Source organism: Falco peregrinus, chromosome 5, assembly GCF_023634155.1.
Source record: "Falco peregrinus isolate bFalPer1 chromosome 5, bFalPer1.pri, whole genome shotgun sequence".
In the NCBI taxonomy this organism is placed as follows: domain Eukaryota; kingdom Metazoa; phylum Chordata; class Aves; order Falconiformes; family Falconidae; genus Falco; species Falco peregrinus.
In genome coordinates this window covers 20,357,763-20,374,243 of record NC_073725.1, presented here as the reverse complement: position 1 = coordinate 20,374,243, position 16,481 = coordinate 20,357,763, and the positions used below count along the sequence as shown (strand labels likewise).

At 41.1% G+C, this 16,481-nt stretch overlaps 1 protein-coding gene across 4 annotated transcripts in view; it reads right to left on the bottom strand.

The window, feature by feature from the left end:
• The window catches only part of ELMO1 (engulfment and cell motility 1), a 311,529-nt gene that overhangs the window by 214,305 nt on the left and 80,743 nt on the right, over positions 1-16,481 (bottom strand). For all 4 annotated transcript variants that reach the window (XM_055803695.1, XM_055803697.1, XM_055803694.1 and 1 more), the window contains one exon: positions 10,857-11,026. In XM_055803695.1, the coding sequence (XP_055659670.1) occupies positions 10,857-11,026 (170 nt within the window). The remainder of the gene's footprint in view (positions 1-10,856; positions 11,027-16,481) is intronic.

Below are 16,481 nucleotides of genomic sequence, written 5' to 3'. Positions count from 1 at the left end.
TTCAGGAAACTGGAAGCCAAATATTAAGGGGAAAGGGGGATAATAAGTGCATTTGAAAGCTGTAGCCACTGATCACAATTTGCAAATCATCCTTCTGCTAATAACTGTCTTCAGAACTGCTGATTATGCTACTAAGCAAGCTGAAGAAAGAGTATCAATGGTAAAAATGGCATCCAAGATAAATATCTTCTTTTTAAAACACCACTTAAACAGGGGAGGAAAAAAGGAAAGGAAAAAATAAATATCCATTTCTGCTTAACCCCTTCTTGTGTCTCCTAAACCTATTTCACAATTTTATTTCAGAGGGTTGGCTGCAGCTCCATACTGGGCAGACTACTGTTCAAAAGGAGAACAAACAGGTCCCTCCTTCCTCCCTCTCACCTTCTCCCCAGGTTCTCCCCTTTGCACTTGCTGCCATGCTGTTCAGCCCACAACAGCTCTAGGACTCAAGGCTCTCCAGCTGCTGATTCAACTCTCCCCCAGAACCTGACTGGATTATTTAATATATTTTTTCCTTTTGGTACAGCAGTAACTCTTCCAACCTCGCACTTCCCATTTTCTTGATGCGTAAGTAATGTGCTTTCTGCAAAGACTGCATGAGTCTATGTATAGACTCTTTTCTAGAAGGACCAGCCTCAGGGAGGGCAGCTTTTGGACTGGCTTGTGTAACCATGAGGGGAGAAAACAGAGAGTACATCCCAGGAATAGCACTTTGAAATCCTTCATTGCTAGCTGTGAGCTGCAATACCCATGTCTGAAGATAATGACTGCACAGTTTACCAGGTACCCAAGCACAGACTGGGCTACAGCCTAGCTTAAATTAGAAAAGTGCCAATATTTTGTTCTTGGATTTTGTGGCTTTGGTTCTTTTATGCTACAACAGCTATCAGTGTAGCCAGTAGTAACGAAAAAACAAAAAGCATCCTGATGATCAGACAGCCTTAAAGAGGGGAGAAAATTACCCTCAACATGCTTTTAGGAGCAGAAAAGTTCAAAGCATTTCCCACAGTAGGAATTCCCAACTTCAGCAGAATGTCATTACTGTGCTTCTGCAAACGGAGTGCTTCCTTGCTGCGGCAGACTCTGCTACACCTTAACAAGCACAACCACCACCACAAATGGGTTTTGTCATCTCCCAAATGTGCGTGGATCCAAGCAACCTTAGGCAGCAAATGCCAGCAAAACTTCACGGTATCTTTCTGAGCCCAGCTTTTAAAACAGCTGCTTTTCATCCAGGTGCTGTCTTTGGCTAAGCAGCAAGTAAATTTGAAATTGGTGCTGTGTCTGTCTGTCATCAAAGAGAAACAAGCGTGGTATTTGTGAATTGGTAGCACTTCAAAGGGTAGCCTCAGTTTTGCCAGGGATTCTTCACAACACGGTACAATCAGGTGTATTTTCTCCATGACTGAGCCCAGGCATTAAAGAACAAACATCTGAGTCTCAGAACAAAACATTTAGATAGTAACACTTTTTAGCATTTACAGAACCCTTCTTCACCTTGAGTTACTGGCAATCAGCTAATTTGAGGTCAGATGATGTGCAATGTAAAAGTAAACATAAATTTAGAATAATATGGAGAAATAATTGAATCATATAGGACTTCTCTGGTGAAGCAATACAAAGAACAAATTTTGACTTGAGAGGAAAGATAACCATCATATTAGACCAAACAATTTCTACTAATTGCTGTTGCTTTGGGAAGTGTGATAAGAGCAGCAATCAATGTAGGATATCAAAAGTTGCAGCAAAGTGGTACAGGATGATTATAGATAGACTTCTACCACTGAACAGGTGGAGTCTGTTATCTAAAGGAGTGCATGCTATTTTCATTCCATCGTTGAACCAAAAGCCTAATACAGAAGGACCTGGCATGTGCAGGAGTTCCTCTCATATTCACCCACAGAGCAAGCTAAAGTTACCACCAAAGGAATAGCCGAGCTAGCTCTTCCAGCAAGTCAGAGAGGAAAGGAACAAATACAGTCTGCCACCTCCATCGGCTTTCCTCTTTCTATATATACGTAACCATTTTTTCTTCTAGAAGGCTGACTCTGTGGTAGCAACCAGACAGTTCTGCAAAACACTTCCAGGGTGAGTTACCGCAAGTATGGTCAAAAATATTGAAAGCCTTACCAATCTAGACACTGTAATTAGATCCATACTTATATTTTTTTATTTTTTTTATGAAACCATCCTTCAGTTGCACTTGCACAGGTGGGAACAAAACTGTGGCCATAACATAAATGTTATGAGGGTAAATTAAATAGTGTTTGTGGGAGTTTCAGATACTACAGTGGTGAAAGACAAAAACGGACAGCAATTTTTATACAGGGAGAAGTCTCAAAACAAATGCCAACATAATGCAAAATAAACATTAACAACAAGTTACTTGTTTAGACATTTCGCTACCATAATACGTTCCCTGTTTGCCCTCAAAGGAACCTTGTGATACATTTCCAGCTGAATCCTAAGGAACAGCCATTCCCTTTGGACTTTCCCAAACCATACCGACTTAGTACTTGCTCAGACACTGTAGGTTATATCATGAGCAGCTTCCAGCAGAGACCAGCCTAGCAAGGATCTGACTGGATCAACTCCTATCTGTTCACGTGTAAAACCTGCTGTATGAGAACCAAAGATACCCCCAAATCTAAACCCCAGTTGGGGTAACACACAGTGCACAGTAAGGGCTTGTCTGCACTAGGGAGAACAACTAAAATGTCCCATTGTGGAAGCCAGTGTGGACCCACTGGAGTTCATGATGCCAAGAGCTAAAGCAGTCACACCACTTCAATGCAACCAACGTTTCTGACCTGCCAGTGTTTAAACACGTGCAGAGTAGGATAAAAATACCACTGAGGATGAAAAGCTTTGACGTATGGCACCAGAGAGGGCCATTATTAGCAAAGGTGGAAGATGTTCACAAAACCTTCCTCTCCAGAAAAATCGACAGGATTATGGATGAAGGACCTGCTAACCAATTAAATTGTTATTTGGCTACTGCTTTTCAGGCAAACACAAGGATAGCCCACATTCTGGGTAACAGGCAGTGTTATGAGAAATATGAGAAGACAAATACACAGGAGTACATATTTCTGGCTTCTGGCTGTATCAGACATCATATATATGAAGTCTGGGAAAGACTCTGGCCAGGAGGTTGTAATAAATTATTTGGATGAAACCTGTAAAATTACTATTAAGTTATGCAGCAGTGCTTCCACTGCTCAGAGCCACAACAGTTCAAGAGACAAAAACATTCTGGGAAGTTGCAGAAGCAGAGTTTTAAGCTCTTCTTATTTTTGCTGGTTCCTCAAATACTTGGCTTTTGCCTGAGTTTAAATTAAAAAAAAAGTTAGTTTTGTCTAGCTTGGTACTCTAAAGAACATTTGGAAATACAAATCCACTACTGGAATTACTCTTTGCATCACATTTTACAAAAGTTGCTGCCAAACAAAACCCAATAAAACTGTCTCCTCTTCCCTATTCCTGTCAACAAGGTGTTGGTATCACCACTTAACAGGGTCATTTAAATGCTAATATGCTTAAGCACAACCAAAGTAAGAAAAAAAACCCTGCAAAAAAAAAAATAAAATGGGATGACAGGAGTGCAAGGACCAGCAACTTTCCTCTTCCTTCCAAAGGTGTGATGTTTAACGGTTCAATCTTCAGATGAGGCTTTTATCTAAATCATACTGTGTGCACTACGTATATAAAAAGGATATACAAGAAATTGTACTTGTGTGTGCTGAGAGGGAGGATGGAATCCAAGCCTGAAGACTGGTGGAGAAACTAACCCAAAATAGAGCAAGCAGGAGAAAAAATAAAAAAAGCCACCCCACAAAGAAAGGAAGAAAGTGGAGTAGCTTTTATGGGAACTGCAGCCCTTTGTCATTCTTCTATCATTACCACCTCCACAGTGGTATAACAGGATTACCTGATTTTATACACTTTTTTGGATTTTTGCCTCAGACAATAGTCACTCTCTCCCAACATTACTGAAGCACTAAGAAATGAAGATTGCATAAAACCCCCATTGGACAAGAATTGATTTTGGCAGCAATGTCAGGTTTGGTAATCTATGCTTCCAGGTGAAGCTTCACAGGAATGGCTGAGCCTGTCTAATAGCCCAGTGCTGTCAAAAATACAAATTATTTCCCTCCCTCCATCAGCTGGCCAGATTAGCAAACTGAATTGGATCACTGAGTCCTCAGAGGAGCATTGGAGCTGACTAAGAGATGAAGCAGGTACTACACACCCAGTAGATGGGAAGGGTGGAAAAGGACTACTTTATACCATGGTAAAGACCCACTAGCTTAGCATTGTTCACATCATCTCCTGAAAATGAATTTCCCATTTACCCAGTGAGTTGTGCTTGCACAGCTGTTTTCTGGGGCAACACTGTGAGCTCAGAGGACTGAACTGGGTTAAGGAATATTGTATTAAAAGTAGCCTTTATTGTCACTTTTAATAATCTACAGTTTTTCAGTCCAGCTTGCTACAAACACTACCAGCATAACTCTTCAGATAAAGCAAGACAGAACAAGCGGCTGTGAGCAAGGGCTGCTTAAGTGTTTTGACAGCACTACTGAAATACTCATCAGACTGGGATGGAAAAAACCATCAGCAGGTATGCAAGCAACTGTCCCAAAAAGTGCATCAAAGCTGGAATAACTCCAAACCAATCTGTCTTCCACTGGGCTGGTATACAATATTATCTCTGTAAGACAAGCCAAGAGCTAGAATTTCACTGGACAATACAATTTGTCCTTAAAGCATGCACAATTGCCATCTCTGAGACTTCCAGCTTTACAGCAGCCAACTCTGCAACTGCATGTGTTCATTAAAAGACTCCTCTTAGTCCAGAGTCAAAAACCATAGAAACACACCTTTATTTAGAAGCTTTTATGTACCTTATCTAACTGCATCTATTACCTCCAATAGAAAGATGACAAAATTTAACAACTGTCCCAATTTAAAGCAAGTTTTTCTCTCCGATCTGTGCACCAAGCAATGACAACCCAAAATTAAAACCAGACTATCTGCAACTATCTCTGAGCAGCATCGACTAGCATGCTCCTGTGCCACAGCTGTACTACAATAAAGCTGCTCAGCACAGCCACATCAATGAAGCAGATCCCTGAAGAACAACTTTCTCAACAGCAGCAGAAACAATTCTGGTTACTGTCAAGTCAGCTAGGCTTAGCATTTTTTGGCAAAAACTGTGTGTTATTGCAGCCAAATGACAAGTGACAGATACCATGATAATGCCAATAAAAAAATACTGAAAATTCTGCATAGGCCTTCCTCTTTTTCTTCCCAGTCATGAGATTATTATTATTATTACTGGTAATGATAAAAATAAATTTAGATTCCTTTTATTAACTCTTTGGTCTTTCAATATTTATGGCTTGTGACTTACGTTTTCCTTTTCTTACTTTATAAGGGATGATGAAGGCTTTCTTTCCTTTTAAGGAAGCTTAAGAATCTGTCCCAGTCACACAACTTCTGCTACATCAAGAAAAAAAAAACAACCACAAACAAACCACCACAGCGTAACCAGTCTTCTGCTACATCAGAAAGACTACCTATACAGCCATATTTTTCTGAAATATTAGTTCTAGGCTAGACTATGGAATACAGCTCTGAATGAGTGAACAATGTTAATTCAGATGTAGTAGCAAGGAGACCCAATCATGTTTTCCAGTTTGGTTCCTGAACACATTTTTCATCAGCCATTATGGTAACTAGGACCTTCTAGCATTGCTCTTTTTCTGTATTATTTTAGGACACTGCACTCTCTGGGTGGGGATCAGAAGCAGCACACTCTTAAGACTTCCCCTTTATATTGTCTGTACATCCAGCCAGATGGACCACATGTTCAGCTCCCCTTAACCAGGCATGAACTGGGCTTCAGTCAACAAATTAGCATTAGAAGTGCTATAGAAATTTCTTTCTGAAAAGTCTCTGGAAAGGAAAACAACTGCGTGTGCACACCCACAGCCCTCCTTCATGATACAGATGTCCAGAGTCTGAGAAATGATTGGACATCATGGATAATTATAAAATGGAATCAGCATTTACTTGTTTCTCATGACCTAACTTGCAGTTTCTGCTGTAATTTATAGGTCACCCAAACCATAAAAATAAACAGAAACCCACTTTTTTTTTCTTTTCTTTTTTCCTTCAGTTAATGAGAGACTCCTAGCATGCTCTGGAAGAAAGAATGAGCCTGAAGGAAAAACAAAGATAAGCCATTTCAATCAACAGGACCAAGACACATGTGGACAGTTTCTAAGACATGTTGCATCTCTGCTGATATAAATATATTCATATTGACCAGATGTACTCTCTGCTTCAGTACAGACCCCTGCACCCTACAATCTGACTACCACCAACCCCTATGGCTTTGTCCCAGCCCACACCATGTCTGCAGTTCATTTGCTCTAAGCAGCAGGCATTCAAGGAGATTTGGCACAAATTATAGTAACTACACATAGTATTAAAAACACTTTTGAAAATATACACAAAATAAAACAACCCCCACATGTCAACTTCTTATTTTTTACACTATATTAACAGCAAGAACCTGAAAAGGCTATTCTCTAATGCATTCTAATTTTCTTCAATATTCAGGAACATAGCATATGGAAAAATAACCAGGAAACATTGCTAGTTGTTGTGAACTTTTATTATTACTACTTCTTTTCATCACCAGCAAAATGAAGCAGACGTAACTAGAGACCCAGGAATTTACATCCTCTTACTTTGGTCACTGTACTTTTATAGCCATTAGCTTCACTGAAATAATGAGTAAGTAGCACAATAAATAAAGCTAACTATAAATAAAGCATAGGCCTCTTCCTCAGTGAAAGTTATATAAAAAGCTGGAGTCCTGCCTTCCAGAGGCTGCCCACTAAAACTTAATTACACACTCAAATTGTAATTTAAGAGCTGCCCCTAACATGAATTCCACGTGCAAAGGAAACCTCAGAGCAACCTTACACTGAATATGATGGTACTTTTAATAAGCACTGTCTGCCCCTTTGGGGAAAATAAATAATAATTTTAAAAAAGAGAATAAAGTTTGAATTAACAAAATTCATCGATTTCTAGTACAGCTGCAGCACACCGTGAACAGAGGCACTACTCAGCCTGGGCTTACTGATTCAGGGCTGTCCTCAGCTGCATTAACCCACAGGCAGAGCAGCAGCAGCAGCCCCCCAGTGGGGTATATCCCATCCCCTCTGACTCCCTCAGTCTTAGTGCCAGTCTCCGGCTTGCAACACGAGAGCAGAGACAGCCACTCACACACAACTGCTCTCTGGTTGTGGCTCAATGACGCACCTAAGGCAAATGTAATGGTCTAGTGTCACAAAGAAGGGCCTTTTCTGCACCCACTCATGCCCACTTCCTCTCTTACTTCTTCAAGCACCAAGCTAGGCAGAAAACTAACTCTGCAAACCAGAAGTGGGTACTCTGCGACCAAGTTAAAAAGCTGGATTGGCTTTGTGAAGCATCCAGGCACCAGAGCCAGTCTAGGAAGCAAGCAGGACTGGGCTGGAGAGCAGGTGTTAACATAAAAGGAATGGGAGAAGAGGGCAGGCAGCTGGGCCATCTCTTTGCAGCACCAAGCCATTAGGGTTCTCTCAGCTATATGAGTCATAGCCTCATACAAGCAAGGCTGGCTCAACAGCAGTAACTCAAAGGTGGGTAAGGTAATTCCACAGTGAAGATATACCTTAAAGGTACCTTTATAAAATATATTGCCTTCTATAACTGGGCCATCAAGGAAGTTTCTACCCTTCCCTGAAATTTCTCACCGCTCATCCCTCCTCTAATACTGCCCGCCCCTTTTTAAATGCTAATCTAATTGTTTAGGTAGGTCAACCTATGGACACTGAAATGATCAGTTAAAAATATCATTGGGGGGAAAAAAAAGCAGCAGGTACTGGGGCACAGAAAAGGAGGGAAAAGAGCTTTGTGGCTTGAACCATTTCAGTGACCTAGTCAGCAGCACAACCCAGAAGGTCACGCTGCTGAAAGCGCAAAGCCCGGGGTGGGAGCTAATAGTAAAGGCAGCCTTCAGCTTGCTTTGCCTTTTCAGCAAGCATCTTATGGGACTTCTTATTAACGGTACTGCAGAGAGTCCAAGCGAAAACAGGCATAGAGAACATAAAAGGACAACTAACTGTCTCCAGCTGCTTGTCCTTGACAGCCTAGAGCACTCAAATGTCTGACTGTCCTTGTCCCAGTCTCTCCTCCATATATTACCCTCCTTCACCTTCCACACACACCTTATTTGTTCACAGGTCATTTTAGAAAGCTGTTTTGTTGTAATAATAAAGTCAAAAAAAAAAAGAAAAAAATGCTTCTTCTGAGAAAGGAGTTTGTCCTTTGACTTAGTGTGCTGGAGTAGCCATGAGTGACAGACCCTGAGTTGGATGAGTGACAGACCGTGAGTTGGGACAACAGGTTCAACAGCTTAAAGTCAGTCAAGAAAGGAAAGCAGCAGCATCGAGGCGGACTTAGGCTGCTGAATCTGTGTATATTAGGATTTGCTCCTTTCATTAAATCTCAGGTTCTGTTAGATATGCACTTATCAGCCAGTGATGCACAGTATGAACACAGAAGGGAATGTACGTGATTCTATGCTTCTACAGCATAACATAGATAGATGCCCTTGCTTTACAACTCCCTTTGCAAAACCAGACTGGCAAAATCCTTACCTGCAGACCCTATCAAAAGCTGCAGAACATCTAGGCTGCTGAACATGAAAAAGACTGCAGCAAATACTGAGAGTTCATCAACACACAAAGTTGCTGTCTCAGCTTCAGACAGTCTGAGTCTTTCTGTAACGCCCAAACTAAACAGCATTTCTCCCAACAGGCAGAAACACTGATAAATAGATTAGACAGGTAGATCTATCAATGCATCTTTGGTGATAATGTTACACCAGCTAAAAAGAAAACTCTGAAATCCTTCCAAATGCAAATCATTAAAAAAAAAAGGGGGTGGTGGGGTGGTGGTGGTGTGTGTGCGGCATGTCAGCAAGACTGCTCAGATGTCCAGTCTACAAGCCCACTGTGTGGTTTGAAAACTTATACTCTCAGCCAGGAATTACTACTAGGGTGTAATTTGCTGAGCAGTTCTTTCAACAGTGGTGCTGGCTTAAGCAGTTTCCCTCCCAAATAGTTATTTTTAATCCAGACCAGTCTGCTACAGCTTGGCCAATCCCACAGCTACAAAACAGTAGTACAAACACATCTGATGGGTGACAAGGGCACTTGCTTTAGCTTTGATGCTGCTAAATGAAATGCTTATAAAAAAACGTGAATGTTCCATGTCTGTTTCAATAGCAAATGAAATGCTTTAGTCTTAAATACCTTCCATAGTGGAATAATGTTAAACCATTTAACTTAAATTCATGATAAAAAAACCTAGAGGCAGTGACTTGTAATTTGCTTATGTTCTAACCTTCATAGGCACATATAAGCCTGCCCATTCAGTATACTTTTTAATTAGCACAGTAACTGTGTGCACATGTTTACATCAACTTAAACCTGTCTTTGTTTTTCAATTTACTTTGGTCTCTAAACAACAAATATTATATGAATATACAAGTTGACAAATTTGGTAACTAAAAGCATTTTTTGTTTTTTGTTTGGTTTTTTTTTTTTGAAGTGGCATAATATGTGCCACAGACCACATCACTGCAAAAAAATAAAGACCATAACCTCAAAACACTGGAGATTAAACCATCAGCTATTAGAAATCCAGTATTTAGCCAGAGTTAGGCAGTAGGGATTCAAAGTCCTATAAACCATCGACCACACAACAGGCAGGATTAGCGAGAGTGCGCTTTTACATTTCCCAATCTAAGGACTACTGGATTCTAAAAAGTACTTAACTTTTCTGTGGAAAACCCCCAGTATATCTTGTATGGGACCATCAGAGATGATTTGTGATCCACTTCAAAGCTTTCGCTTTACCCAGTAACACTGTTTACTTTCTTGAATCCAAGGGAACACAAGCACATTTGTGAAGGAATTTGGGTTAATTTCAGCAATTTACTTCTTAAGTCTGGTCCACAAGACTGAACACCCCCACTGAATAAGAAAACTACTTTCAGAGCATTTTTTTTCTCTCCAAGAAGGGTATGGGTATTGTTGATTTCTTCATGTGCAGTAGAGGTTGACACTGACTGCAAAGCACTAAAATTTTTACTTGAAAGCAAAAGCCTACTTGAAACAGTGACTGTTAGAACATAACTTAATGGTGCAACAATCCTTTTCAGTAGTACTCTCCACATTAAGCCAATAGACACTTACTCAGGACTATGGTCTTGAATTTCACCAATGGTGAAAATTGGTGGGAAGTTTTGGTAAAGAATGAATGTATTTTCAGAGGTCAGCTTTCAATTTCATGTCAAAAAGCCACTATCATTTGAAAAACCCCAGCCAGAAGCAAAACATGTTCTCAGTAACATGAAATTTAAACCACAGTTTTCAGATCACATCTTTTAAATATGAGCCTTTAAATATACTATCAATGATTTATCTAAATTCCAACGGGTACAGAAGAAACTACGATTTCCCCAAAACTTCATGGAACAGAGGGTACTTGTGACTGCCTACTTTGCTCAGCCACAATCCCTACCAGCCCACTGTTAGGGGAAATTAAAAAAATATTCTCATTGATAATAGATATACTATCCTAGCAGCACAGAAACTCTTCAGATGTTTTATTTTATATAATCTTAAAAGCTGTATACAGAAATACTTTACTTCAGGCACTCAGAAATTGAGCATGAAAGCACCCCACATACAGGAGGAACATCAGAGTTTAAGCAGAATACTTACTCTGTGCCACTTTCAACCATTTGTGTTAGGAGGGAAATACCGTCTAGGTTTATAAATTCTTGAGCAAACGTAACATCCCGTGAGTAGTTGGCTAAGTCTTTCAGTGCTTCTAACTTTGCATCCATACTAGAAGACTGGATCCTCTCATGGAGCTGCTGTGCATTTTGAGCCTAACAGAGAAACAGAACATACAAAACAAAAAAACAACAAAAAGGCTTTTGTTACAATGGCAATAATTAACAAAACGTTAGCACAAGCAGGAACAATGTCCATGTTTAATATTAGTGATACTTAACACTTGCATGCTCAGAAATGATTACGTAGCTCACATACTAGCTAATTTTCCAAAAGTATATTACTCATGTATTACTCCATTATTATCTATAATTATTTGGATTGTTGCAGAATCATTCACTGAGCAATGGATAGTTATCCCACTGTCTCAGGCAAAATGTAAGCATTACAAAAGACAGCTTTTGGCTTAAAGAGCTTATGTGTCACATCAATAAAAGTAGAAATGAAAATAAAACAAACTGCATCAGACAATCTCAGTATAATAACGGCAGCACTTTTTTCCTGTCAGCGCTTACTCATTTACGCAGTTCTCATGATCTTTAACAACAATGACTATACACTGTCCTAATCAGGTTATATCAGTAGAGACCAACTTCAGCCCTTCTGCTCCTTCCTCCCCCTCTTCCTTTTGTTCACAATCAATTCAAAAACTCACATGCCATCTTACAAGAAGCATAGGAATAATTACGACCCACAAAATACTATGATATCACTCATACATCTTTATGCAAGTTCAATATGTGTGTGGACGTATCGCCTATTCTGCCCATTAATGTCTGAAATACAGGATGCAGGGACAGAGGCACCTCAGCAGGTTTGCCGGTGGTACAGACCGGGAGCAGCGGCTGCTGCCCCAGGGGCTGCACTGCCGCTCAGCGAGGCCTGGGCAGGCCGGAGAGCTGGGCAGAGGGACCTCATGGAGCCCAACAGAGGCCCGTGCCGGGTCCTGCGCCAGGGAGGAACAAGCCCCGCACCAGCACGGGCTGGGGCTGACCCGCTGGGGGGCAGCTCTGCGGGGAAGGGCCCGGGGGGGCCGGGGGGCGGCAAGTTGCCCGTGGGCCAGCAGTGTGCCCTGTGGCCAGGAAGGCGGGTGGGACCCTGGGGTGCCTCAGGAGGAGCGTGGCCAGCAGGGCGAGGGAGGGGATCCTGCCCCTCTGCTCGGCCCTGGTGAGGCACGTCTGGGGTGCTGGGCCCAGTGCTGGGCTCCCCGGTTTGAGAGAGACGGGGAACTGCTGGGGAGGGCCCAGCGGAGGCTACGAAGAGATGAGGGGCTGGAGCATCTCCCCTGTGAGGAAGGGCTGAGGGAGCTGGGGCTGTTCAGCCCGGGGAAGGGAAGGCTGGGAGCGGATCTTATTGGTGTCTGCAAATGTCCTAAGGGCGGGTGCCAGGGGGATCCAGCTGGGCTCTTTTCATCTGAGTATGAGGAAAAACTTCTTTACTTTGATGGTGACCGAGCCCTGGCACAGGCTGCCCAGAGAGGCCGTGGGGTCTCCTTCTCTGGAGACATCCAAATCCCGCCTTGACGTGACTCTGCAACCTGCTCTGGGAGAACCTGCCTTAGCAGGGGTTGGACTAGATGGTCTCCAGAGGCCCCTTCCAACCCCAACCATTTTGTGATAAGAAGCTAATGGGATATTTAAACAATGCATATTGCATTGTCTCTCTTGCCATACGAATACTTTAAAATACATGTCACGTTTTCAATTTGATGCTTTCACTTACCTGAACACAATACCCAAAAGCTTTAGCTAATAACTAGATAGCCAGTACTTTTCTCTAGAAAAATAATCCTCCTCACTACATACAGATACTTGCAAAAGTCTATTTCCTAAAATTCACTTCTTACCTGTACCAAATAAAAGGTGAATGAGAGGCTATATGTCATTAGGAAATGAAATTAATGGTAAATTCTGCTAGAGTTATTTTCTCTGAGATTATGCTTATTCTTTCTCAGCTGGAGAAAAAAAAAAATAGAAGAAAAGGCTATACTGACAGACAATTCCTTTTCTATTCAAGTAATGAATATACTCTTCACAGAGATGGTCACCTCTGCAGATCAAGATTCTGAGATAGCAGACATTTTCAGTGCAAGTGAATATTTCAACAGGGAACACAGAAAAATACACCACCATGTTGTTACAGGTACAGCTTCCTATCTATATAACTTTACTTGCTTCAAAAACATTAATAAATCAAATGTTCCAATATCCTCCAAGATCAGCAAGGTTTGTTACTTCCCATTTTTACAAAGAAAAATTAATGCATGGTCTCAAATCAGCTTTTGGCCAGAACATGTGTGATGAGGAGCATGCATAGGGAGGAAATATCTTCCACTTAGTATGACTGTGGTTAACATCTTCAGTTAAGACAGCAGTGAAAAGAAGCAGAATATATTTACTCCCGAGATTTTCTATGCCTTAAGTATTGGGCAATGCAGCCACAGCAGTTACATTATCTATAAAAAAGGCAGAATCCTGTCATCCAAAAGGTCTTTCTGCCACCCTAAATTATCTAATCTATCAACAGGATTGAGTTGTAATGAGGAAACAATGGATTATATGGTCTCTCTGTAATGGCAATGTCTGTCCAAACGGTACCAAAAGATTATTCTTACAAACTTAAGCAGCTGGTAGGCTAAAGCATTTGCTGATGCCTATGGAAGAAATACGAATAGATCCCACTGACTTCCAGCTTCCAGGATAACCACAAAATAGTTCCTCCAACACTTTCCCTTCATCAGAGCAGGTGAAGGAGGTTTTGCTAAAGTACTCTTGCATAATCAGCTACAAAAATTCAGAACAACCACTATTATTACTTGAACCAGAAGTTCAACAGCCAACTCGTACCTCCACAAAACAGTCACCTTCATTGAGGTGTTTCTACTCAAGACTCCCCACTATAACAACTCAGGAAGACTCAAAGATGCAAGGCATCCTCAGAACATTACTCCTTCTCAGAATACATATAACGTCTGAATTCCTGCTCACCTCAGAAAACAAACAGTTCAGAAAATTTTCAATACTGCCATGGCAGCTGCATTCCCCTGACTTTAGGAACGGTTACTCAAATTTAACCTTCAGCTAATTAAGATCTGCGCCATGCCTTCTTCCACCTGCTGTAGTTCTGGAAAGTTACCACTCCCACTATTTGCCTACTGATGGATACAGTTCTTCCCACTTTCTATGGGTCTTCTGAAAGCTCCTGGACTCAGTGAAAATGAAACAAAGAGGAAAGATGAACAAAACACCTGGTTCAATGTGACCGAGCAGCTCTCCTAAGCTGCTCAGCTAGTAATTGAGTGGCCAGAACAATGTGACCAAAACAGATGAGGACTGTAACTGCCTGTAGCAAAAAAGCAAGCAAGCATGAAAGAAAGAACATGTAAGTAGAGCCAGAAGAACATCCTCCTCTAAATCCCTTCACATCACACCTGGAACAGCTGTGTAAATAAACAATGCCTCATCTTTGTACACATTAACAACAGATTATTAATGGTCAAGTTCACCCTTCTTCTTGAGAAGAGATTCCTGCCCCTACCATAAACACCTGGGGCTGGTGAACTGCTGCTGCCATTCTGGTTAGACTTCCATTACACATGAATCAATACCAAGCATGGAAAGAGCTCACCCCACCTCTCACCAAAACTGAGACCACCAGTACAGGGATAAGCATTAACAGCTCACCCACACAGCAGAACAGCAGCATGAGCAGGACCAATCTACCAACAAAGGTACGTTAATCCTCTTTCCTCTGAAGTGAGCAAGAGCTTTGAAATTCACCACACTACAAAATAAAATCTTAGATCAGACACAGCTTGGTCCCCTCTACAGAGCACAAAAATCTATAAAGCAACATCTCTCCAACAGAAAAGTGGTTCAGCCCTGTTTTAAGCACATAAAAGACAGCTTACGAACATCGCAGGCTTTATCTGACTATGCCAATGCTAATGCCCCATCAGCAAAGTTTTTACACAGCTATACTTTTCTTACGTTAAACAAGTTCTGCAAGACACTGCATCCAATAAACCTTGTTCCTACTATTCAAAGAGCAAAGAACTGATAATGGCAGAGTAGATCTTGATTAAAGGGGCAACCAAATATTTTTCTCAGCAAGAGTGCTGGTACTCTCACTGGAAACATGGCCAAAAGTAACGTTGTCTGTTGTCATCACAAGTGCCTGATGGGTGAAAATATTGCTTCAGTGGATACCATGCAGTTCTCACAAGCCTCCTATTTCTTGTTGCCATAGTATTCATATGTGCTTATGGAATGTACAGCTCACTTATGACTGCATTAAAAAATGAAACCCAGATGAAATATGCTCTGAGTGCTTACCAGGGAGCTATTTTAATGATTTACAATCCATCAGCAGATGGACAGAGAGCACAGCTCATTAAAGCAATAGCAGAGCTAGCTGCCATGTCTCTCCTCTTACTGAAATATCGTTCAGGTAAGAATAAATAAATATATAAAACCTGCCCAACTGAGAACCATTATGAAGGAATTAACAGAAAGGCATCTGTTTGAGTAAATGAAAGACAGCATTAACTGCTCTCATGTTTAGAAAGGAAGGAAGACAGGAAGCTTGTAAAACGTGTGCTGTTGAAGCCCCAGCATTTTGAAAAGGCTGTCAGGAGACATAAGCTGCATGTCTAGTCTTAAATGACTTGCTCCAAGGACAGCCAGAAAGGTTGCCCTTAGGGAGTAGCAGTGCTTAAAAGGAGCAGCTTGATGAGATTGTCAGCTTAAAAAGAAAACTAATGACCTAAATCTAAGATGTGACTTGCTTAGAGATTCAAATAGCCATTTGGAGGTCAGGAATCCCAAGATCATCCTAACGAGGGATTCTACTGATCAAATTATCATTTCTTTGCCATGGAATACTTTGTGCAAGCTTTGAAAGCAACTTATTACCCAGATGTACACTGGGATTCTGTACAGAATACAAAATACAGCAAGCAAGGACAGGAGGGAGGACACAGATTCCACACGCAACCACTATCAAACATTGATGTGCTATGGAAGAAATTTGGATGAGTGATTTAAATTACTGTTTTGCCATTATGCAATCAATTTTCTTTTTTATCCTTTACAAAACACAAATAAAATAAAATACAATGTTTTGGTCTCCCCTGTAGGTAAGTTAGTCACATTATTCAATGTTGTGCTAGAAAAAGCACATACAGAACATCAGTAACTACCAAATATGGTTTTGTACTAACCAAACAGGTGCATTTCTGTGGTTTAACTTAAATCACTCAGTGCTGAAGCACTGTGGTGGTTTAAACTGCTGCCTTTCCCTGGCTTGTTATTGCCACTTCACCTACAACTGCATATACATCAGAAAGCAATGGAGCAGTGGATACGTTACACAACCATCACCATGGACAAACCAGACTTAACAGACCCACCAAGGCTGACTAGCATCTGATGCCAGGTAAGCAATGAGATTCCATTTTAATTAGCAAAGACATTAATTGTTAACATTTTTACATTAATACTCAAACACAATTTGTACATCTAAAGCCCTGTACAAACGTAACACACAGAG